Genomic DNA, 27,359 nt, shown 5'->3' on the forward strand with positions numbered 1-27,359 from the left:
ACGTGGTACAAGGAAATGTGAGACTCTGAAACGCTGTGAAAAAAATCACAAACTCCAAAGTTAACTTTATAAAAAGAAGACAGAAGGGATGATCACTATACTGGAAGACAAATTAAAAAGGGGGCCAATCTAATGGAGTGATGTCAATGATATGAAAAATACAGATGCATAAACCAGAGACTGACTTCTCTGCAGTGCATTTCAATTAACTGTTATAACAAAATTTGTTTTAAAAATAATAACTATGAAGATATAAGAAATGTTAATAATGGTTATCTCTGGATAATAAACATTTTCTTCTTTTTCATCTTTTCAGCAATGAGCATGCCTTAGTTGTGGCCAAAAGAAAATTAACTCTTTTCCAAATGAACAAGAACAAAAATCTTAAATAAGGGAGAAAAGAAACTAAGTGCAGTGGCCTCTTTATGAGACACACGAAGCAAGATCACATGAGTTATGGAAAACTGGAATGGGAAAGAAGGAAGTTGATTTCTCATGCCTGGTGAATTTACTTAAATATATGAGAAATAATAGCTATATTTTAAACCTAGGTGTTTCTAGAAATGAAGGCAACTTGGCATAAGGAGAGTAATTTTGAATGGAGATTCAGATCTGCTATCAATTTTTAGTTTTATGAATTTTGGTCAGTTAACATATTTACTGAGCACTAATTTTCTTATATGTGAAACGGGGATAATACTGATTTATTTGGCAATTTACTTGTGTTTATGGAAAAGAAATGATACCAGGAACCTGAAAACTCACTGTATGATATAATACAAAGCAGTATATGAATAGCTATCAAAGACCATTATCAGACATAGTGCTTTTGTGGATCCTGCTGATGGAAACAGTCTCTTCCCGTTCAGGGTTCTTTCTGTGACAATGATCCCGTACAACACTGACTCCTCAGCGCCTCTTTCCGTCTCAAAGTCTGACCTTCTCAAGGGCAATGATTAGATCGCTTTCATCTTTGTATTCCCACAGCTGCCTCACTGTAAATAGTAGGCACTTAATAAATGTTGAACTAATAGGCTAAGTAAGTTAAAAAAATAATAATGTGGCATAGCAAAGGAAAAGTGATCAAGGTTCCCTATTTAATAGGAAGAATGAAGCATTTGTGTTGAGTTTTTATCTTACGTTTGTGTTGAGTCAGAGAGGAAAGGATAAGGAATGAAGGTCATTCAACCAACAATACACATTTACTGGACACTCACTCTGCGTTAGGCATGGGATGTAAGAATGAAAGGCTGGCACAAAATATGAGCACCGGGTCACACCAGCTTATAATGGACATAATCAAAGCTCCAGCAGTATGAATTTCTTCCTCCTGCATTAATCACTGATGCATTTCTTAACCTTTTATTTCAGAGAGCGAGCGAGCGAGTACAAATGATAGTGATATTGTGATTGATTCCAGCTTCCTCTATAGCAGCGGTCACCAAAATGGACTAAGTATGATATGAACACCAGGGCAATCCGCTGGGTATGGGAAGAAATATTTGAACTTCTAATATTTACCACATTGATCTTCAGCTTTCTATTTTTTGTATATGGCTTAAAATGTGCATAATAAAGTAGCATAGTGGTGTATGTATACAATTTAAAGTAGAGATATATACATACATTAGAGGCAACTTTTTGTGTTTTACTGATGAGGTGTGCTATTAAAAGAATTTTAAAACCACCACTCCATAGTAGGCACCGATATATGACGACTACAGAGTAGGTTCTATAAACTGGGTTATGAAACTGAATGTAAGAAAAAGAAATAAAAAATGATATAATGGAAGGCTTTAACCATTTACATAAAAACCCTTTGTACGTAAAGCCCTTTAACCCTTTAATAAAATAAATCATTGCATTTGCATTGCATTGTAATTTTATGGCATTTGAGAGAAATTAAAAAGGAGTTTAAGAAGTAATTATCCAGATTTGTTTTCCCCTGGCATTTCAGAAGGTGCTCTAACTACAGGGGACAGAGTCTGAAGGGTGAACTATTTCTAAATGCCTTTCAGTTCATTACTGGAAATTGCTAAACGATGCTGTACCAGCTTGACAGAATGAGTGTTATTACTGAAGTCACCCTCAGGAGAAGCAGTGGAGCGGCGCAGAGCGGGGCAGGATGTGATTAGGTCAAGGTAGGACTGTGGTTCTTGATTATTCAGGGTTGACTGAGACCTGGGCATTCATTGTGTTCAAAAACTTACAGTGAAATCCAAATGTGCAACCAAGATTGAGAACCAGAAGGGTTGAGTAAACTGCTGAAAGGAATGTGGCTTTCGAAAATTGATATCTAGGTCTGAATCCAATCTCACAATTTGTTAGTCATATAATATTGGAAATCTGTTTGTCATCTTTGAGTTCCAACTTTCTCTTCTGGAGAATAAGAATAAGACTAATGGCTGCCCCATCCATCTCTCAAGTGTTGAAGTGCAGAGTACGATGAGGGGTAGGGAGGTGCTGTGAGGGAAAGATCTTTCTGAGGAGGAAGCAGCGTGTTGGTGGTAGGAAAGTCATGTGCAGAGACAGTTACAGCTTTTGGTTCTTGTTTGTTAATTGTTTAAAAGTGTTTTTTTTTAGTGGGGAGGTAATTACGTTTATTCATTTATTTATTTTTAATGGAGGTATTTGGGGATTGAACCCAGGACCTCGTGCCTGCTAAACACACACTGTACCACTGAGCCATCAGCATTGGTACTTATCTAAGGCTGGTCTAACCAATGAAAGTGCTTAAAAGTCCTCCTCATTATTCAGATAATTTCTACATATTTGCATTATCTTCAAGATGATTTTCGTATTAATATTTGGATGAAACTAGAGGATACACTAGATCTACCAAACATAATAATTTAGGTCCTCACAACCAATACTCATTCAGAAAATTGTATTGTTTCTACTCATATTCCCTAAATCTATTTAATGTCATTTCTGTAGGATATAAATTTTCAAATAAAACTAAGAGATGCCCACACATGGCACATCCCAGAGTGTGCTCCACTGAACACTAGTTTTAGGCATTTCATAAGCATTACTTTAAGTAAAAACTCCATAATAAAATACATTTGGAAGTTCTAGTATTAATCAAAGTTAAGTTAGTTCCTTGACTGCAGGACTGCAGGACTTTACAGACCCTTTAATGTGCTAAAGTTTACTGAGAATCTACAAGAGAGCAAAGATGCAGGTTGTGGAATTTCCCAAACTTATTTGACTACAGATCCTTTTCATGTGATACAGGCATGGGACTAATATTTTAAAACATACTTGGGAAACACCGATCTAAGGCAATACTGCCGTGGTATTGAGGTCAAAAGACTAAAGATGGACATGACTTGCCCAAGGTCCAGAAGGTGGAGTAAATGCTGGCTGCCTGGGACTTGAATCCAGTTATCTTTTCTCTGAATCCACTGTCTTTTCACATTACTTCAATGACCCTCTTACCTTTCCTCTTGTCTACTGCTTCCCTTTAAGCAAAGAAAACATACAGACTTCTTCTTTGTAGAAGATGTAAAAGTTCTCTCACTGACAGTTTTTTCTTCAGTGTCAAGCAAGGGTTATGGAAAAAAGAGACTTAGATTATCAACTTTAAGTCACAATGTGACAAGGGGATTTGCCAATTAACAGTTCATGTTGTCCCTGGAGAGAAGACAATTATATGACCTTGGATTCAAAGTTTCTGGTATTATGTAGAAAAAAATGAAGAAGATCACACTTCTGTAATACATGTGGCTCTCTGTATCACCTTGGCAAGGCTTAATAAAAACCACTCTGTAAAAATGTATGAAAGAACTGGAAAATTATCAACACTGTTAACCTCCAGTCATCTGTCCCATGAAGTTCAAGGCCAAGAGGTAATCTGTTCAGTCTGTGACTATAACACTAAGCTATTAGTACAATCTATTAAAATCAGATGTCATTGTCATCTGAAAAAAATAAAAAGACAAAATAAACAAAATTCTAGTGAATAATAGTAAGTGCAAAGTAGCAGAGGAAATTTTTAAAAAATTATTATTTTGGTGAGGAAAACATACATCACACATCTGGGTGACCCATGAAACATCAGAGAGGTCTGACAGTAAAGTCATCTTACTTGAAACACTAAGAGGCTTACTGCAAAGGTGACAGGTGGGATAATTTTTTCTTATAGTGGAAAAAATGTAAAGATCAGATGCTACAACATTGACTGGATCTTTTTTAAAGTGAGGGAATAACATTTCAAAGAATCAAAAGAAGTTTTGTTAAAGGGTAATCTATTTACAGAAGATAAATGGATGTGTGGTAAAATTCACTTCAAGAGTGAGAGTAAATGTGCAAAACATCTTAAAAGACTGAGAAGTGGAGAACTGACGAGATGTAACTTTTCACAAAGATGTGGAAGAGGAATTAGTATTCATCATTCTGTTTCCAAGGGAGAGTGCTACGAATAAAAGAAGAGATGCATAGGAAAATATATTTTGATATGATTTTAAGGAAAACATTTTTAATGATGGTTAGTATCTAATGAATAGATTTGAGAAGGCATTATGTTTTCCATCCTTAGAGGGTTCTAGCAGAGGTGAGGGACCACTTCATACAGCTGCTTTTCTGTGGGATTTTGATGTACCAGATGAGAGCTGGAATATGGTAACACCTAAGATAGTTACTTTTCAACTCTGAAGTATAAAAAGTACTTAGGGAAAAAAAGTACCCAGTATATATGGTATGATTCAGGTGGTGCCCAACATTACAGCTATTTCAGCTGAGAAACTTAAAGGTCCAAAAAAAAAAAAAATTGGGTTCTCAGGGCAGAAGCTAAGAGACTTTTTGAATTGTGGTGAATTAGCCACAAAAGTCTAAAGAAATTAATGGAGTTTCATTTTAGACTAGTTTACTTGCAGAACTCTGAATGAATAATACATGGAGGAATTTTTCCTAAGAAGTGAGAGAAGGGAGTGGTGCAAAATGTTTTAGAAAGAAGAATAGCTATTTAGAGAAAAATATAGAGTGTGGTACAGCTGGTAAATCGCAGATTTTAAATTATTCATACTTCCTTTGGGGGAGGAGGGTTGAAGAGGAGAAAGATAAAGAAGGTAGAATGTAGGCTAGTAAACGGAAGAGGAGGTGGAAAGGAATGACAGGAGAGCACTGATAAATATTTTTGGTTGAAGCAAGATAATTGGTCTTTTTGGGTGGCTTCTGGGATTTTTTTTCCCTTATTTTCTCCCTTAGGGTCATTTTTCTTTCAGAATATTATAAAGTGAATCATTTTCTTTCATTTCTAGATTCAGCCTGGCAGTTGCCTTGGAAGTACTAATTATGTTTTCCTTACATAAGAGAAGAGAGACCTATTATTGTTGAAGGTTCACTTTTTTTTCAAACTATGCTTTAAAAACTCAAAACAGTTAAGGATTATGGCACAGCTATTTTTAAAATCGTTACACCTACAATGAAGATCAAGAAAATGATAATGGAAAAATAGCATGGTGTTTGGAAAATCCTTTGACAGAATTATGCAGATTTCAAGGTTTTTTTCAAGAAGTGTATACAAAGTTAAAAATTTATTTGGCACACAACATCTAGCATATTACAATAGCAGCAGTTGAAGAAACATCAAAAGAGTTCCAGAAGAGTTGTCTACATCCAAACTCATAGAACAATGAGTCAAAGGTCAAATCAGTCACCATCTATGACACTTATTACTTTAGAATGAACTGTCCTCTTCATTTTTCAATTTAGCACTATGAGGAAGATGGATATCGCAGTTTATTTAATTCCTAAGTCAACAAACAATAAAGTTTGTCTTCTTGAGAGAAGGTCTTATATCTCAATGACACCATTCTGTTTCAGAAGACACAACATCATAAGAACCAACTTTCACATCAAAGGCAAAAACACAAGCAAAGAAACAAAAAATCAGACTGTCTCTAGAATGAAAATGGGAGTTCTGCTATACAGCATGGCGCCTATAGCTAACAATACTGTACTGTGCACTTAAAACTTGCTAAGAAGGTAGATCTTACATTAAGTGTTATTACCACATGCCCACACAATAATAATAATAATAATAATAATAATAATAATAATAATAATAATAATAATAATAATAATAAAAAAATAATAATGAAGGAGGAGGAGGAGAAGGAGGAGAAGGGGAAGAAGGGGAAGGGAAGGAGGAGGAGGAAGGGGGGAGGGGGAGGAGGAAACTTTGGGAGGAGATGAATAAATTTATGGCCTTGATAGTAGTGATGGTTTCAAGGGTATGTACTTATCCCCAAAGTCATGGAATTGTACACATTAAATATGTACAGCTTTTTATAGGTCAACCATACCTCAACAAAGTGGTTTTTTAAGCAAAGAAAATTGTAACGACTTCAAGTGGTAAAGCAGCCAAAAACTCTTAGTTGCAACTTTGACTAAAGTAATTAAAACCACACTTTTTTTTGCCCATTAAGTTTGAACGTACTTTTTCTTCTGACAGAGTTCCTTCCTGAGTAGTGGCTACTGCCTGGGACATGGTAGTACTCAATATATTACTTGTTAAATACAGGAATTAATGAATGACTGAATGTTAACTAAAGGAAGGAAGGAAAGAACTGACTGACAAATTCTAGGAAACAAATGCAAAGACCACGTTTGGTGATTGCAAGCATGGATACAAGCCAGACTGCCTGGATGTGAAATCCGATTCTGTCCACTGTTAACTATATGACCACGGTCAAGTTGGTAAACTGCTCTGTACCTCAATTTCCCTTTGCTTACATAAAACAAAGAAATATGAGCTACATTACAGAAAAGTACTTTTAAAAGTACAAGGAGCATAGTAAGTGCCAAATAAATGTTAGCTATCAAGATTATTATAAAGATCTCATCCAGATAAATCAATACAAAAATCATTGACAACTATGAATTTAGGCCAGTGGGACTGAAAAACAACCTGTCTAGAGTCCAGGCACGTGGGTACAATAAACCTCAATGTTTCAACCTCCAAAACTTGCACGTCCTAGAAATTAGTATTCTGTTGAAATTGTACAGGTTGAGCTTTCCCAAACATTTCTCATGAAAGTATTGGGGATAATAGCTCCTTGCAGACACAGATTCAAGACTGTTTTATCAGGCCAAACATATGACTAGATACACCTATATTACTTGAGAGCTATTTTCTACTAATTTTCAGTATTTGATTATTATCCTGTAGGTTTGGTATGAAACAGTAAATGGACATGAAACAGTTTTATTAGGTGTAATCCTCAATTTCTTCCTGCTTAAAATTGCCTAAATTTTGCTTTAGTTTATCATACAACTCCATGGCTAAGAAAGGGTGGCTGAGTGTCAATCATTGTCCAGGACTCCTGAAGCCTGTGGGCGGCTGGCAACTAAAATAGTTGTAATCCTGTCTGAAAGAAGAGGAAGGGATCCATCTTTGCAAGTGACAGAACTCAGATTATGAATTCTTGGAAGTGAGGGACTGCGGCTGCACTGATTGAACAAAGGAACACAGTGAGGCATAGAAATGTGCGTATCAGTCAACCAGATGGTGCTGTTCCCTTTGTTATGCAAAGCCCACCTCTCCACCGGGGTGGAGTCAGTGGTGTCTCTGGCTGATAGAAGGTGGATTACACTGAAAGAAGAACATATAATCTCTGTGCCTTGTATATCTATGAAAACTGGTGAAAATTTAGATTTCTGTTTTTAAAATGTCAACATATCAGACACAATTGTACCTGTACTTTTGACATCACTTACCACAAAATCTGCTCTCCCTTCTGTTCTATTTCTGCCCACAGTCACTAATATGGACTGAATTGTGCCCCCCCCATTTATATGTTGATGTTCTAATCTCCAATGTGACTGCATTTGGAGGTAAGGTTTTTAGGAAGTAATTAAGGTTACTAATTAAAATGAGTTAAGGGGGGAGCCCTAATCTCACAGGACTGATGGCCTTATAAGGAGAGAGAGAGAGAGCGCGAGCGAGCGAGCGAGCGCTCTCAGTACAAGCCTGGAGAGAAGGCCACATGAGGATGCAGCAGGAAGGTTGTTGTCTGCAAGCCAAGAAGAGAGACCTCACCAGGAGCTGAATGGGCCATAACCTTGATCTTAAACTTCCCTGCTTCCAAAACTGTGGGTAAAGAAAATTTCTACTGCTTAAACCATCTAGTCTAGGGTATTTTGTTATGGCAGCCTGAAGTGATTAAGACCATCAAACACTGGGAAACAAGAGTTTTATAAACAGACCTATAGTTTTGCTTGAGTCACACTCACCATGAGTAGTCTGTCGCCTACTTGCAACCTCCCGTCCTTTTGTGCAGCTCCTCCATCTATAATTTTAGTTACATAAATGCTGTTGTCTCCCGGAATGTGTTGGTTCCCCACACCTCCTGCAATACTGAAGCCTAAACCTATGTGAAAGGAACAGAAAAAGAAAAGCCTTGTGTTTTTAAAAGAAAATACTATTAGCCACATTTTAACAATCTAACAAAAATTAATCTTCATTTTTTTACAACAGTAATAAATAACAGTAAAGGTTCTACGTCAGTAGATTTTGTTCATCTTTAAACATCTGAAAGCTTGTTGATTAATGCTAATGAGGCAAACACAAGTACAGCTCTGCTCATGTTGAGTCTGTGGATTCATCTTTGGTGCTGTTAGCACAGAACACAGAAGCACTGTCAATCATTTGGGTAGAGACCTAGATATTTTTGACATTTCGGAATGAAAAGTACAGCCATTATAGAACATCCCACAAATTCCGAGATAAGAGCCACAAGGAAGACACGCTGGATATTTATGTAATAATTTCAGGGAGAAGATAAGGGAAAGAAGCTCAATGCTTGCCCTTCATGTTTTGTTTCCTGGCCACCCTGTCATATTGTCCCACCTCCTGGCACTTCCTGTTATTAACTCACAGTGAGGCTAGTCACACACACACAAATAAATCATCCTTGTATACAGTCTAAAGGGTAAAGAAATAGATTATACACTTTGACTTTATTATTATCATAACAAACCACAGAATATCAAATCATTTTAAACATGGAAATTTTCTATTTTGAGAGATGAATTTTACTATGCTATGGCTTATGAAACTTTTTTTTTCCTCCCAGTTTTATTCAGATATAATTGACATACAGTACTGTGTAAGTTTAAGGTGTACTGCGTGATGATCTGACTTATATACATGATGAAATGATTATCACCATAAGCTTAGTGAGCACCTGTCTTCTCATACAGATACAAAATTAAAGAAATAGGAAAAATTTTTTCCTTGTGATGAGAACTCTTAGGATTTACTCTCCTAGCTTTCACATATAACACACGGGGGTGTTAATTATATTTATCATGTTGTGCACTAGATCCCTAACTTACTTACCTTGTAATTGGAAGTTTGTACCTTTTGACTGCCTTCATGTAATTCACCCTCTCCTCATTCCCCACCTCTTGGTAATCATAATTCTTTCTATGAGTGAGTTTGTTTGCTTGTTTCTGAGGTTTAAGTGACCTACAATACTATGTTAGTTCCTATTACACAACATAGTGATTAGGTATTTCTATACATTTCAAAATAATCACCATGATAAGTCTAGTTATGATACGTCACCATACAAAGATATTACATAGTTATTGACTATTTCCCCACACTGTACACTTCTTACCCATGACTCATTTATTTTTCAACTAGACGTTGGGACCTCTTAATCTCCCTCATCTATGTCTTTCTTCTCCTATCCCCCTCACCTCTGGGAACCACCTATTTGTTCTCTGTATTTATAACTGTTTCTGTTTTGTTACTTGTTCATTTGTTTTTTAGATTCCATATATAAGTAAAATGATGCAGTATTTGTCTGTCTCTATCTGACTTATTTCATTCAGCATAATATCCTCCAAGTCCATCCATGTTTTCACAAGCTTTTATTTATATTAAACTATGGAATGATAATAAGAATAAAGGTATTAAACATTTTTACGATGGGGGAGAGTATAGCTCAGAGTGCGTGCTTAGCACACACAGGGTCCTAGGTTCAATCCTCAGTACCTCCATCAAAATAAATAAATAAGCAAATAAACAAACAAAACTAATTCCTCCCACCCCCTAAAGAAAAATAAATTATGATGCCATTTTAAAAGAACGACTGATAGACTGTTTAAAAGTGTAAGAACCAAAAAAATACTTCTCATAATATGATTGAATATAGACTCAGTACAATACTTGGAGCATATATTTTCATTGCTTTTTGAAATTATAATAATTAATGTGCAAATTACTCAGAAAATAGATATAAATAGAAAACTTTTGTCATTTTGTTATTAAAGAGAATTTCTATTACTCACTTGGCTTAGGAAATTAAAACACACACACACACATACACACACACACTCTCACTCCAGTCACCTAGTTTTAAAAAACCACCCATTTGTTTTATGATAAAACAATCGTTAAGATTTTTGGCACTTTATTCAACAACAATGAAAAACACTTAAAAACCACCCCATTTCACTATGCTTGTATTGAAAAAATAATGAGTAGGGCCATGTGCTGCTCTTAAGACAGCATAAATGATTAGTTAATGGAAAAATAATGCCATAGTAAATTATAAAGTAACACTTCTGGAATTATATTTAAAATGATTTTTTTTGTTAAATTAACCAAAATAGTTATTAACAATGAACAGAAAATGGATTTAAATTAATGGGGCAATTAAAGTAAGTGTTATTTAATTTCCTACTGAAGTGGGTAATTATTCTTTATTGATGCTTTGACATTGCATAGATCTGTAAAGGTGTTTGACTCATATTTAAATAATTCGTTAAATTGGGAGTTCGAGATTTACAGATACTAATATATATAGAATAGATAACAAATTCATACTGTATAGCACAGGGAACTATATTCAATATCTTATACTAACTTATGGTGAAAAAGAATATGAAAATGAATATATGTATGTTCATGTATGACTGCAGCATTATGTTGTAAACTAGAAATTGACACAATATTGTAAACTGACTATATACTTCAATAAAATATATATGTACAAAAAATATGTGCAATAAAATATATATGTACAAAAAATAAACTATAAAAAAAGAATTTATTTATCAAATGAAAGATGACCAAGAGTAAATAAAATGTTCCCAATCGGCTTATCCTATGAAATTTAGAATACATATCAGCTCATGTTTTCCAAAACTGTTACTTCATATTATGTAAGATTATAGGGAAGTTTAAAAAACATATTTACAAAACTTTCAAAACCACATGCTAGGATCAATCTACTGTATTTATAATAGTACAGAAGTCATTCAAAACTGTGGACAAAAGGTTAAAATAAATCCCAGGATTCTGATTTACATCCACTACGCCAACAGTAAATACCACAGACAGTCTGAGTTGCAAAAGAGCTAAGGAAACAAATTACCACCGTAAACAAGGTTAAGTCCAACAAAGAGAATAACTATGTAGTTGACATTTGAAGTTAAAGATTTTACCAAGACAATGAAATCACTATGGATACTGTAGACATAAATATATCAGCTAAAAAGGAGATAACTTTTTCCCTAAGATTAGGTTTAAGTGCTCCTTTTAACTGGTAATTCTATTCAGGTGAAGTGAACTATTTTTAATAGGAGCCAGAGAATGGCCTGAAGGTACAGAACTAAACATTTTCCTTGATTTCTCTTACTTTTAAGGAATACGGATACATTTAAAAATAATCAACATTTAATTAACATTCAGCCATATTCTAGATATTCAATTCAACATGAGAAGTAAATGTGTAGCCTATGTTTACATCCAGAATACAAGGTTATTGATTACACTTCAATTAAAATTAAGAACTGAAAAAAAAAAAAAAAAAAAAAAAAAAAAAGACCAAATCCAAATGATTAGTTTGGAGACACTGGGTTCCTTGCCTGCTGAACACTCTGTTCAAGCAGGGGTGGTCTGTCTGCATTACAGGACCACTCTCTCCCCTCACTTGCTAATCCTCCCTTCCTTCATTCTGCTCTACACATGTGTGCTGCCTTGGTATTCCTAAGAACATACCAGACACACTTCCATCTCAAGGCATTTGCTTCGGCGGTTTTTGCTGCCGGGAATACCCTGCCTTCAGGGCGCCGTTAAAATTTCCATTTCTCAGGGGGAGTGTATAGCTCAGTGGTAGAGCATATGCTTAGCACGCATAAGGTCCTGGGTTCAATCCCCAGAACCTCCATTACAATAAATAAATTAATAAATAAATAAATAAAAATAAAAAAAATTTCAATTTCTCAAGGATCCTGAACCTGACCTCTTTATTTAATACTGTCCCCTAACAATGCACCCACTTCCTTATCCTGGTTTGTTTCTCAGTGTCCCGTAGCACTTACTACATGGTAATATATTATATAAATCATCTACATATTTTATTTATTTATTTTTATTGTCTGTCTCCTTGGTGAAAACATGAAGTCCATGTTGACAGGGAGTTTGATCTGTTTCATGCTTTGCAATAGAACAAGGTCAAGTACATAGTTACCTCTATAAACATGCATTGAATGAAAGAATGAAGAAACAGATGAATATGAGAGGACTGAGAAAGTCACCCCCTTAAAGATAAAGCTGGTGGCTTTAAAGAGCGAGGGGAAGCTGAAAAAGTGAGTGCTGTTAGTTGGAGTCAATAACTGTGTGAGGCATCGCACGGCCTCCCGTGCACTCTGATTAGCTCTCCATCTCAGGCTACACAGGGTTTACGCCAGCCAGTGGGCACCAGTAGGGCAACAGCAGAGCCAGATTTGCATCCTGATTCTTTCAAATACTAACTGTGTAAACTGAAGTCCAAATCTCCTCATCTGTAACAAGGGAATAAGTATATCTATGTTCTATAGTAATTGGCATATAATAGATTCTTTTTAAACATTTTTATACAATTCTGAAAGGTTGCTTTCGATTTACAGTTATTACAAAAATAGATTCTTGATAAATAAAAATTCTGTTTTTAGTAAGCTGTTAGTCGTTTGGAAAAAAACAGATACCTAAACACCTTGACATAATTTAACCGGCTAGGATAAGTTCTGCAATGGTACTATGTTATATGAGCCCAGAGGGGACCATGACTGATGTCTTAGAAGAGGAGGAGGAGGATCAAGAAAAGGTTTAGCATTTGGGAAGTGAGAATTCTGCCGTTGAACCACCAATCCAACCTGAAAAGGTTAAGCATTTGGGCTGGATCTTAAATGTTAAGTTAGAATTGATAAAAGAGAATGCACCAAAGAGAGAGAGCGTGCGAGAGAAACCGCCCCTTTGGCACCCATACATGCAGACTGACCAGATGACTAAAGAACCAGCTGCCCTGATTTAGGTCACACAGTGTTCACCCCTGTGCTGGAAATTGAGATGGAACTGCCTTGCAAACACTCACAACCTGAATTTATTTTACAATAAGCTAGAATGCTTCCTAATAGGATAAATGCAATGAATATTATAAAGATTTCAGTAAGGAACACAGATTTTTGGTAAGTGACCATTTTAGAGAATTGGTTATAATATTGAAAAGATGTGTCCATGATAAACAAATAGCCCTGGGTCATCAGGTGATGGCAGACTAATCAATTCCAAAAAAAAAAAAAAAACCCCTCAGTGATGAGAATGGGTAGGTCTCACCCTAAAACACTGACCCCTAACCCTGTCCAAAGTGGAATGTTTGGCTATTAAGATTAATACTAAACAAGCCTATGCATGTGCCAGTAATAAACAAAGCTGACACAGAAAAATATAAGTATCAAAATCACAAAAGGAAGTAAAATCAGTGGTTATTTCTGTGCTCTGGCAAAGGAAAAAAGCATGTGAAATTTAAACACTTAATTTGCTAAACAATTAAAAAACTGATCTCTTTGACAAACATGTGATGAGCAAACACAATTTCAGGATTACTTCTAGGGCATGGAGCTGGGTTCCTCTTTCCATATCTCCTGCTTGGTCCCAAGTTGTATAGCCTCCCGTTACCACAGGAGATGCAGGCGTAGGGAAAGGAATGTCTGAACCTTGTTGAAGCCTGTAACTTAACCTTTTCCCACAAAAAAACCTTTGTCCTCTTTGGAAAAAAGAACATGAGGACCGGTCACAGTTCATCCTCTTCCCTTGCTGCCTGACTACGCTGAGAAGCAGGTGTCAATGAGGTGGAGACCTGAAGGCAGACGTCTTGGGCACACAGACTGACTGATACTGTGCTTGAGAAGCTTAGAATAAAACCTCCAATGCTTGAAAGAGTCATGTGATTACAATGGCCCCATATAATCATCATGGGTGTAAAGAACTAAGCCCCATGATGTCTTTTTTTTCCCCCCATGGTATCTTATAATCATTCAATAACTTGGTTCAACTTCATTTTATGTGACTTTACTAGAAGGGCACTCTGGGGTATCTCCAAAAATTCAATATTATTAAGCAGACTGCTTCTGTCACAGTTTATCAAGAATCTGCAAGATAGGGTGTTTAATGCTTTACAAAAAAACACTAGTGGGAGCCTGTACATTCTGACTCCATGTTTTCATTAAAGGAAATGCACAGCCCATTCTGAAACCCAGCTGGCCTTTTCTTAGAAAAATATCCACTTCTATAGGCAATTTCTGAATATGCATGCATTTCAGTGGACGAACAAAAGAAAAACTTCGCCTGTGGGTCTGGTCTACACAGGTAACAGACTACTTGATATCCCTTCTCCTTTAGGAAAAAAAAAACAGTGCTTATAAAAATACCAAAAATGTACCTTTCATTTTGAGGGAATAATTAATCTCACTGGGCACTGCAGACATGATTAATTAAAAGTCAAAGCTTTATTTTCTTACTCTCTGGATTTTTCCTGGGTGCAAAAGACAAAGTTTGGAGTTGAAAGGAGTGGTTCTGTTAAAATTCCTAAGGCATTGGCTAGGCAGGCTCCATCCTCACAGATGACCTAATTAACTTCACATGGTCAACTTTCCAAACTTCTTCTCTATGTAACTAAAAATACCCACCCATGCTTTCAGGACATCATTTCAATGCCCATTTTATTACGAAAAGTTTCCATCCCTTTCTAAAAGGAATAAGCATTCTTCTTCTTTTCTAAACCTAAATCTTCCCCATCATCTTAGAATTTTACTCATTATTCCTTTCTGTGCTCTAGAATTTTTAGTCTCTTACCATCTACGCTTTTCTTCCATTCTGGCTTTGGCCATGCTTCTGTCCTACCCTGAAAAGATCTTTTGAACTTGCTGCAGCCTTCTTACTGCAAGAGCTGAAATTTCTCAACAGTGATCTATAGTTACTAATTCCATTTCCATGTTGCACATACCCTCCGTCTGGCTCCATAGCCCACAATCTACTCACATGAAATTGGTAATGGGTTGAATTATGTCTCCTCAAAAGCCAGGCTGAAGTCCTAAGCTCTGTTACCTGTGAATGTGACCTTATTTGGAAACAGAGGTTTTGCAGATGCAATCAATTTAAGATAAAGTTATACTGGATTAGTATGAGCCCTAATCCAATGATTGGTGTCCTTGTAACAAGACAAAATCTGGACCCAGTAACACAGACACACACAGAGAAGAATGCGTGTGATGACAGAGATAGAGATCAGGGTGACACATCTACAGGCAAGAGATGCCAAAGACTGCCAGCAACCACCCAAAACTATAGGAGACACATGGAACAAACTCTCCTTTACAAGGAGCCAATCTCGCTGACGTCTTGGTGTCAGGCTTCCAGGCTCCAGAACTGCAAGAGAACAAATTCCTGCTGTTTTAAGCCACCCAATTTGTGGTCACTCATTAAGGTAGCCCCAGGAAACTAACGCAGCCTCTAATCCTTATGATCTGAGCGACAGTATGTTTATCTACCTCCTTCTTTCTAATGAAATAACACACACACACACACACACACACATACACACACACACACAAACGTTTGGGTATTTATTTATATAGCAGTGGTAACTGAAACTATGAACATGGATTCTCCACAAGAAAGAGATGTGACTTGGGGAATAACTGTTACTGGAGAGAAATGGTCTTTGAATTTAGTCTGTGGCCCCAGAGCTTTTGACTCAGGATATCTGGCTTGGGCCCCCAATTTCCACTTCTAACAAGCTCCCATGTGATGCTAACGCTGCTGGTAGGAGGACCGTACTCTGAGAAGCACTGTTTTAGAGCAGTAAAATAAAGAGAAATAAAACGAAGAGAGAAGCAGTCAAAGAAATAAGAGAAGAAACAGGTGATGGGGGTAGGAATGTAAAAGTAATCAGTAGTGTTCTATGTAATGCAGAAAAAACGAGGCCCATCAGAAATTTCCTGCCTTTCTGGAGGAAAAGTCTGGGTGACTGGCTGGGCTTCTTGCCTGGTAGAACTGGCTGGTTTGTAGTTACCTCACTCATCTCCATTATAGGAGAGAACGGCCCTAAGAATATAAATATAAATATAATTACAAATATAAATAAATATATATTACTTTTTTATTGCTATTTCACTAAATCAAGTGCTGATCCAATCACGCCTGCTTTAGTGTAAAAGGTTCACAACCACATTCCGATTTCGGTCTTTCCCTGCCTGATTCTCCACTCCATTCTGCAAATATTTTCCAGGTTATTTTCCCCTAAAATCCAACACTTATTGTGTTACTCTGTTATTGGAAATTGCCCATCATTGTTCATTTTCTACAGAAACGCTGCATATCCTCTTCTCACTACTTCTTACTTCTCTGCTACGAAGCTTCCCCCAAGCAAGACGATCTTGCTGTGCTGTTTTTAAAATTGTTATTCCTGTTTCCCCATCTGAAATGCCTTCACTACTTTAATTTTCAAGACCACTCAAATCTTTGCCAACTCAGAGTAGTTCATTTCTAGGTTGAACTCCAGTGGAACCAATTATCTGTATCAGTTTTTTTTTTGCTTCTATTTAAATAGACCAAGTCAACTCATTCAGTGAACATTTATTGATAACTACTCATGTGTCAAGGACTGCCCTATATATGCTGTGGTCTTATCAGTGAATTAAGAGTTTATGGTTGTTTTCTAATGGAGAGTCAGACAAGTAAAGAGACAAGGAAAACCTGGTGTAGTAAGCGCTGACAGGAGAGGAACACGGGCTCCGGGCACACAGGTGGGCTGCCTGCCTCGGCTTGGGGAGGGGGGTTAGGGAAGGCTAACTGTAGGTCCCAATATCCAACCTGAGACCTGGAAGAAGAAAGTGAGCCAGGAAAAAGGGAGTGGGGGAGAGAACATCCCTGTGGAAGGAAACACACACTCAAAGGCCCAGAGTTAGGAGATAACATGGCTTCTTTGAGAAATTTTAAATAGTTCACATGAAAGCAACAAGTATTCTTAGGAAGAACACGGGCTGCAGGAGGAGAGGAACCGTAACTTTTGTCCTCACCAATGTCCTGTTTGCCCCTGATACTGTGCATAATAAATAGTTTGGGATAAATGAGTAAATGGAGACAGAAGGACACTTTTCCCATTGAATTAGGAGGGAAGGAGAAAAGGATGGTATAGGTAAAGGTTAACATGATAGGTTTAATGGTAGTACATTAATAGTTCTCATCCTTAATTTTTTCTGATAACATGAAATTGTGGTCATCAGACAAGATGATGGAAGTAATGAGGTCAGAGTTTTTAAGAAAGTACAGAAGTTTTGAAATAGCTATTAGGAAAGATGGAAGAAATAACTGATTAGAGCAATGCAGAAAAGTTGCAAGGAACTGTTGACTGTCTAGTTAGGTTTAGTGACTATGAATTAAAGATAGCAGTGTTCTAGTATTTTTTTTTCCTTCAACAATTCTCAGCAGTCTAGGTGTAAGCACAGAAAGTGTAAGCAGTTAGATAAAATCACCTTTGAAATCTCTTTTTTGCACTGATCTTCTCTCTTCAACAAAATCGTATGATCCTAGACAGCAGGGCTTGCATTAAGCAGACCATATTGTGCACGCTGCTGGCATATTGTAGTTGTTCAATACGTATCTGCTGAACAAATTAATGACTGGATTGTTCAAAGATCGGATGATCATGTGGCACAGGTATACTTTTAAATATCAAGCATCCTACAACAACAGATATGTGTATTCTTTAGCTGACTGCTTTAGCTTAAGGAAAAAAAGTGACCAAAATAATTCTTACTGAGCATTTTAATGTGCTAACTACTGTCTTGTGGGCTGGGTAATTAATGAAGAGTCAATTGTGTCTAAAGAAACAATAGAAATAAGCAATGAGAGACGTATTTACTCTTTATTAACTCCTGGAATGATCAGCACTGACTAACTTGCCTTTATCCCTACAAATGAAACACCTTGCTCGAACACAGTTGACTGCTCCTGGGACAGTATGACAAAGTGTGATTAGATGTTCTCTTACTGGCTTGCAGTCTATTTTATTGTACTTGAGATGGAATATTTTCCAAGCTTCCAGTTTTAAAATATAAACTAAGTGAGAGGCACTGCCTCTACCTCTCATCCACATCTTTCTGTCTTTTCCAGGTTAATTCTAGCTGCCAGTATAAACCAAAGTGATTAACATTCACCTCTGAATACTGTCCAGACTGTTTGGAGCCAACACATCAAAAGTGACAGATTATTTGAGAGATATAAAAATCACTGCATATGTTGTAGTTTGAAGGGAATGTCCCAGTTGGCAGGGTTGTTGCTGGGAAAGCACAGCAGAAAGTCTGACGGTTAACTGGATGGGTCTGGATAAATTTCCATCCACAAAGGCTCTTATCAAGTATCACCTTTTCTGCAAAGCCCTTCCTAATCCCCAGCCTTTTAAGTTAAAAGTAATATGTCTCCATCATCACGTATAATGCTATTTCTCTCTCCCATTTTTCATAACACATCACTTTCTACACTGAATTAGTAATTTATAGGAAGAGTTGATTTTTGAACATTTAATAGCTGGTATAGCATGGGCACCCACCCACCAGAACAGACCCCTGCCATAAATCACTACAGCGGTATGCACTACCTGTCAGCTCTGCGATAGGAACGTTTCATTCTTCCCAGGTTGGAGAGTTAGCATTTTGAAGGTAGAAGAAATAATAACTCTCTTATTCATGTTCGCCAGGAACATTGTGAACAAAGTAGATACTCCAAAACTAATTTATAAAATTAATGAATTACATCAGCACACTGAATCCTTCAGTGACCTGTGGAGTGGGCTCAGGCTGGTAAAATAATGTGGTGGGTTACTTCACGCATTCTTTAAAGAAACTTTAAGCTTTATGCTGTCTTCGTTTTTTAGGGCTCCTGGAACAAAGTGAAACAAACTGGGTGACTTAAACAACAGAAATTTATTGCCTGACAATTCTGGAGGCTAGAAGTCCAGATCAAGGCATCAGCAAGGGTGGTTGCCTCTGAGGGCTGTGAAGGAAAATCTATTCCATGCCTCTCTCCTAGTTTCCAGCGTTTTGCTGGCAATCTTTGGCATTCCTTGGCTTATGGCTGCATCACCCCGATCTCTGCCTTCCTCTTCACATGATGTTCTCCCTGTGTATGTGTCTGTCCTGGTGTCCAACTTTCTTCTTTCTATAAGGATACTAGTTATGTCGGATTAAGGCTCACCGTAATGATCTCATCTAAGCTTTGATCATCAGCATATTTCCTATTTTCAATTAAGGTCACAATCATAGTTACTGGGAGTAAAGACCTCAAAATCTTTTGGTGGGGACACAATTCAACTCAGAATACTGGCACTGGGGAAGATAAATATGACGAGGACACAGTTCCTTTCCTCAAGGAGCTCACAGACCAGGGTGGAAGAAATGAGAAGTAAACAGAGTATAAACAAGTGCTTTTGAGAAAAGACAGATAGTAGGGTCAGAGGAAACTTCTCAGAGATGGTGACGGCTGAGCTGAGCCCTGTTGAATGGCTAGAAGAGAGACAGCCAGGAACTCTAAGCAAGTGAGGGAATGTCTTGTAGTAAGGTACATACGGCCTTGATCTCATGGTCAGAGGAGTGAATGGGGTTAGGAGGAAATACTGAGAATTGAAGCTGGAGAAACAGAGGCTCACGAAGGTCCAGAGGTGCTGTGTTAAGGAGTCTGGACCCTATCTTAGTGGCAACAGGAAGCCTTTGAGGAGTTCTGAGCAGGGGAATAACATGGTAAGATTTGGTCTGTCCCAGTCTTCCTCATTAGTGTTTGCTGTTGTTTTAAAAACAATGCATCAAATTATATCCTGTGGGGGAAGATGTTCTATTTTTTTGTGATAAAGTGTAATTTTCTCCCCTTCCTACATTTTGGCCTTTTTTACTTCACTGTATTCAGTTATCATTCATTGAAACTCACTTCGGGGAGTTTTTCCCCTCATTCCTATGTTCATGATTTAGTTTGACGTGTTAGCTCTTCCTGGTTCCTTCCCCTCCCGTGTTCTGTTTGTCATAGCTTTCTCATAAAAACCAAACTTTGAAATATAAACTAAAACATCAACAGGCATTTGTAATCTGCTAAGAATCTAAAGAGCTAACCTTAAATTCATAAATTCATTTACAAGCATATTGTAATTCACCAAAGATTTTAAATGGGCATTTTCAGCAGATGTCTGGCTTCACTACTTCACTTAATCATCCTTATGGGGCTCTTTATAAAAGGGATAATTGGAAAATCTGGATTCATCTTGAGTCCTAGGAAAGAATGAGAGTTATGTAATTGAAATAATGATACAAGTACCTCTTTTTGCAAGGACATTTTGCTCACTATGAAATAATGAAAGACTTATCACAGCTCAGATTTATGAAGTGGCTGACCAATCTTTCCAGTATTTATTGTATGATTTCAGACATGCCAGAGAAGATGTCTGAAACCATTGTGCAACAGAGGCTCCCTTGTTACATTATGTGTGACAAGTGCTAAAATCTTCAATTACACAACAATTGAACCAAAGTACCTTTGCTTTGCCATAAAATCTGTTTCATTGGGACTAATAATCTTTTATATCAATTCTTTTAATCTTTACAACGATTTTATGTGGCATATCTAACTGCACAAAGCATGCAGCATGTGCCTTTTGTTTTAACGTCATACTTTCACCTAAATAGGTTTCATTTTCACAAAGAAATCCTGCTATGGATTTGAACCTCCTTAAGGATTGCTTAACAAAACTGAGAAAAACAAAGCAGGAGGCATTACACTTCCTGGGTCCAAGCTATACTGTAAAGGTAAAGTAATCAAAACAGTATGGTGTTGGCATAAAAACAGACAAGTCGATCAATGGAACAGAACTGAGGGCCCTACAATAAACACAAGCATATACAGTCAAGGAAGCCAAGAACTCAATGGAGGAAAGACAGTCTCTTCAATAAATTGTGCTGGGAAAACTGGATATTCAAAGGTAAAAGAGTAAAACTTGACTCTTGTCTTATACTACTCACAAAAGTAACTTGAAATGGATTAAAGATTTAATTTAAGACCTGAAATCATGAAACTCCTAGAAGAAAATTTAAGGGGAAAAAAACTCCTTAATATGGGTCTTGGCAATGAAATTTTTGGCTATGACAACTAAAGCATAAGCAACAAAATAAAAAATAAACAAGTGGGATTAAATCAAACTAAAAATCTTCCATACAACAAAAGAAACAATTAGCAAAGTGAAAATATAACCTATAGAAGAAGAAAAAAAATTTGAAAACCATATATATCTGATGAGGAGTTAACATCCAAAAATATCTAAAGAACTCATACAACTCAACAGCACAAAAAAGAGACATATAAAACTCCAATTAAAAAATGGGGAAAAGCCCTGAATAGACATTTTCCAAAGCAGATAGATGAATGGCCAAGAGGTACATGAAAAGATGCTCGTATTACTAGTCATTAGGAAAATGCAAATCAAAATCACAATGAGATATCACTTCATACTTATTAGAAAAGCCACCATCAAAAAGATAAGAGATAAATCTGGCAAGGATGTGAAAAAAAGGTGACCTTCGTGCACTGTTGATGGAACCATAAACTGGTATAGCCAGTATGGAAAATAGTATAAAGGATTCTCAAAAAATTAAAAATAGAATTACCACATGATCCAGCAATTCCATCTCTGGGAATATATCAAAAGGAAATAAAAACACTAACTGGAAAGGATATCTGCATCCCCATATTTATAGGAGCACTATGTACAATAGCCAAAGACATGGAAACAACCTAAGCGTCCATTGATGGATAAAAAAGTTGTAGCATATATGTGAGCCAGTTCTACCATTTGTGACAACATGGATGAACCTTGAGGGTCTGGCCAAGTGAAATAAGTCAAACAGAGAAAGACAGATACTGTGTGATCTTACTTAGATGTGGAAACTAAGAACAACAACAACAACAAACTCATAGAAAAACAGATTACCAGAGGTGGGGAGTAGGGGGAGGAGGAATTGGAAGAAGATGGTCAAAAGGTACAGACTTACAGTTAAATAAGTCAATACTGGGGGAGTAATGTACAACATGATGGCTATAGTTAACATTGCTGTATGACATTACGTGAAAGCTGTTAAGAAAGTAAATTCTAAGAGTTCCCATCACAAGGAAAACTTTTTTTTTCTTTTTCTTTTTACTGTGTCTATATGAAATGATGGATGCTAACTTATTGAGATAATCGTTTCATAATATATGCAAATCAAACTATTGCACCGTACACCTTAAGCCTGTACAGTTGATATATGTCAATTATATTTCAATAAATCTGGAAAAAAGATATGCAACAATTTATGTGATAACAATAATAAATGGATCTTTGGAACAAGTCACTTACTCTCAATAGGTCTGTTTCCTAAAATGTAAGACGGATGTAATTATATATGCCACACCCACCGTGCGGTGTAGTAAAAAGCTTACTGCGCAAACCTTGGCTCTATCATTTAAAATCTGTGTGACTTCGCAACAAGTTGTTTAGCTTCTCTCAGTATCATTTTTACCAGGGGGATAATAGTTACCTCATAATATCACAGCAGAATTGATCGTGATAATGTGTAAGAATGAACCACACCGCATTAAGTACCGATGTTCAAAAAATATCCATTCCCTTTGCCTTTGTCTCAAGATTGTAGTAAGAGTCAAATGTGATGATAACTCTTCATAAACTGTAAATCACTTATGCTTATGTAAACTTTAGATATGATTAACATATAAAGTATGATAAAATACTAGAAAATAAAGTGAGTTATCAGACACACAACTGTTGAGATCACTGTCAGTTACCTCATCTTATATTTTATTTCCTAGAATCTCTTAAAATACTATTATTCATCATTACAACTGGGTTTAACCCCATGGAAGACAATGAGATTAATTACAGATCTGGGTTCAACCCCTTTCTCCTATCACCTTCTTAGTGAATCCTCTCTAGTTCTCTACACTTAGCTTAAGTTGTGAGTTCCTTAACTTGCCCTACATGTACATGATATAACATTTAATTAATAATGTCCATACATCTGCAATTGTGCTGGCATTGACAAAGAAATTCCAAATGTTCAGAAATTGTGAATATGTATCAATAATTGACACAACTAGCTCATAGCTTTTGGAGATACATGTTCAGGAATTTGGAGATATGAGTCTATTTCAGACAGCTCTGGGCAGATGGAGATTTAATGAGGATTTGGTTTAATCACTGCTCTAGATTCCTCACCCTCCAGATAGATCATCATATACTTTTTATAAGTACATTGGAGAAGATCAAAGAAACAGCTGCACAATAATACCTATGACACAACAGGTAATACAGTAAGATCTTTAAGTGTTTTAAGAGAAATAGAAGAGAGAGAATTTTTTTTTAAAAAGCTTGACAAATGAAGTCAGGTAAACTCAAACTATAATGTGAAAATTAAATTTGCATGCTGGTTCTGTCTTCCAGCATGAAGTTTACACTCTGGGTATCACAAAACAAGGAGTAATATAGATCTAAGATGAATGGGGAGCCATTCAAATAAGAGGTTCTAGGATGGACATGTTATTATTAAGGTAGATCACTCTTTTTTTTTTTAATGTGCAGCCACTTCTAGTGGTCCTGTCTTAATACAGAGTTTTTCTTCCTAAAGGAGGAATCAAGCAGGAACTACTCAAATTACCTCTCTTCTTGATGCTCTGTGTCTAGAATTTATTATTAGACACTCAATAAATATCTGTTGACTGAATGAATAAATAAACAGGACTGTAACTCTTTAATTTCTCATTAAACAAGTTGTCTTAAAAGATTTCTGATTCTTTTACCCCTTAACTATAGTTTTTTATATCTTAATTCATCTTAATGGGGCATATGCTATATTCTACTGGCCCTGATTTGGGAATTTTGTGGTACAACATGCCTGGAAGATCAGAAATGTTAAGATACAGGTATTGCTTATTAAAATTGTGAGAAGTATGCTTATTTGCATCATGGTGATCTTTCTGTTTCATTTCAATCTCTTCTACATTTGTCATGATATTTTGGCATTGCAGAGACAAAAAAAAAATACAAAAGCAATGATTCTAAAGGTGAAAATACAAACATATCCATAAAAATGTTAATTCAAGACCCCAAATCTCTCATCCTAAAATGAACATACTGGGGTACTTCTTATCCTGTCATTTATATAGTGTATTTTTCCTTCTGATCTTTTCTTCAGTTTTGGGGATGTGTAACTTGAAGGACTAATTTAGCAAGGAAATCTAAGCTCTTTATCAGTGTCACCAACGATGCATTTTCACTTGATTCCTACAGGGGTCAACAGATAGCAGCTAAGTAGAGGGTCCTTGGGTGGGTGACCCAATAAATTATGCTCTCTGGTTGAACACTTAACAGCACAGAGTTTTTAAAGACTACTCCTTTCAGAAGATGAATATTAAATAAGATAAATTTGTGAGGAACGATAATGATAGTTGTATTTGTTACTTACTATATACCAGGCATTACAGTAAGCATATTTCATATATTATGTCATATCTCATTTAACCTCATTAAAAAAAATGAAGGAAGCATTATACCATTTTTCAAACAAGAAAATAAAGATTAGAGAGGTCAAGTAATTTTCTCAAGGTCAGAAATGTAATTATCATGGGATCAGGACATGAACCCAAGACTGTAGCAGCAAAGCCTTTGCTCCTAACCGCTGTTTCATTCTGCCTCCCAGCCTTGTGCTCCACTTTGACAAACTCTAAAACAGTCTATATATATGCACTACTATTAGCAAAAGTAGCAATAAAAATAAGTTAAAAAAACTTAAAAAGTCTAAACAGAGAGGTATGAAAATACTAATCTTTCTCACATTGGATATTAGCTAAAGCTCAGCTTTAACTATAATACGTGTTGTTAAAATTTTAATTTATTTAAAGATTTCAGGCAATGACAGCAACAATTATGACCACTGACATTTATTTCGTATGATGCAATTGGTAACGTGCATTTCAATAAAAAAAAGCTGATATGCTAGGCAAGTCCTATCTCCTTTCTTAAATACTGCACCAAGGGAAGTATGCCAACACAAATTTCAAAATAATTTATTTTTCATTTGACATAAATACCAAAATGAGAGAAATCAAAACACCTACTGGCTCAGTGTAAACACTTGAATGTTATTATTATGAATTATATGCTGTGTCTTGGTACTTAGTGATTGCTGAAGTCTTGATTCAATCAATTAATTTTAATGTGTACCTGGGTATTCTTGTATTATTAAGTCTTGCACTTGATCAAATTAAAAATTGATTTTAAATTCCAAGTAATTACTTTCCTGTATTTCAAATTATTGCTGATCATGAAACTGTATAATTTTCTTCCTATTCCTGTCTTATAAATTATATTCTTTCACTATTTTATTTACTTTGAAAAGCATGAAGAATATTTATGGCCATTGTAACAAATAAAAAATAAAATAAATTGAGTGAACCTAAAAAGATTGTTTGATTTTGATAACATTCATTTAAATATGCATTTAAGGAACACAGTAAGCCAATTAAAACAAACTCACTCTTCTTGCTCTTTGATAAGATTCTTTACTGTCATTTAACATTTTTAGTCATTCAAATCAGTTATGCCTCAGGACACTTTCCAGCACTAAGACAAGGCTTTGTGTCTAAGAAGAAAAATAATTTGAATTAACACTTTTGAGAGTGAGAAAAAAACCTCAGTCCTCTAGTGAGAGCTGAGCCCCCTTACCAAATGAGGCGATGAATGTGTTCAAATACATTTGGACATGCTCTATGAATGCAACAGATAGTTATTAAAACTTTGGCATTAAAAATCAGTGCCAACCATTAGTGCTAATGTTTTCTGTTCATCAAATAAAGTGCACGTTCATAGCACATAAGTTTTAATTGAAAACAAGTGAAATATATCATAGGTTGTGTTTTCACCAAATGTTTCAGTTAATTGGATTTTGGAGCAGTAATTTGCTGGATGGAACTTATTCCTTATTCTGATTGAAGTCAAGTCTAAGGACAAGATATTTTCTGTAAGATATATAAATATAGGAAGTAACAAAATACATTGTCTAGATTTTAAAGGAACAGTTCACTTGCTTTTTTAGGGCTAAAAAAATCTGCTAAGAGAATCTTTTGAAGGTGATTAACTTGCATCTATGAATAAACAATTTCCTCAACATAGTAGTTGCCATGAAACAATTTAGTTATTATTTTCTGTTCTTAGCCATTTACAAGTATTCTTGTATATTCCAGGCCATTGTGCAATAGTTGTAAAAGAACAGAAATATACGCTCTAATTTTTGGCAAGAAATGCACAAAGTAGGAGAGAAGCAGGGAGTCAAGCTACTCTTAGGTTCCTGTTTACTCTGGAAAATTTTGTGAGAATTCCAGTATCACTGGCCTTGACTGTCACTGATTCATGCAATGGCTGCACTTTGTGGCATTTACGTATTGCATGGAGGCATTACCACTGAGAGCTTTGGAATACAGTTGGCCAACGCACTTGGGATTCTCTCCAGCCCATCACGAAGACTATGCAGTTGTGGCTTGTCTCAGTTTTACTGTCAAAATATTATGTGTCTCAAAACAGGGCCTGTGGTTAGGCTGAAGGGGAGAATAGTAAATTTAAAATTACTCTCTGTAAACCTCTACATATGACCAGAGCGTAGGAAAGCAGGGTCAGTTAGAAAAGTTAAAGAGTAAAGAAGTTGAGTGTCTTGCTTCATTTGTCCCATTAACTTATATAATCAAAGAATTTTATCATCGAAAGGAACCTTGGAGTTAATCTAACCCAACCTCCACTTGGGGTTCACACATATGGTGGTTTAAGTCTTTCCTTAAATACTTCGTAACCAAAATGGAACCATTAAAACTTTTTTTCTACGTGAATCAAACAGCTGTAATGCTATATAGCTCTAGGTACTGACTCCATTTCTGTCTTCTAAAGGAAAAGAGAGTAAGTCGGATCACTTATGAACATGAATAATGGCCCTTCAGAGTG

General features: G+C 36.1%; 1 protein-coding gene across 20 annotated transcripts in view; it reads right to left on the reverse strand.

Moving 5' to 3' along the window:
• The window catches only part of DLG2 (discs large MAGUK scaffold protein 2), a 1,729,700-nt gene that overhangs the window by 457,420 nt on the left and 1,244,921 nt on the right, over window positions 1–27,359 (reverse strand). For all 20 annotated transcript variants that reach the window (XM_031460460.2, XM_031460461.2, XM_031460455.2 and 17 more), the window contains one exon: window positions 8,239–8,375. In XM_031460460.2, coding sequence (XP_031316320.1) covers window positions 8,239–8,375 — 137 coding nt within the window. The remainder of the gene's footprint in view (window positions 1–8,238; window positions 8,376–27,359) is intronic.

This window comes from Camelus dromedarius, chromosome 12 (assembly GCF_036321535.1).
Source record: "Camelus dromedarius isolate mCamDro1 chromosome 12, mCamDro1.pat, whole genome shotgun sequence".
Taxonomy (NCBI): Eukaryota; Metazoa; Chordata; class Mammalia; order Artiodactyla; family Camelidae; genus Camelus; species Camelus dromedarius.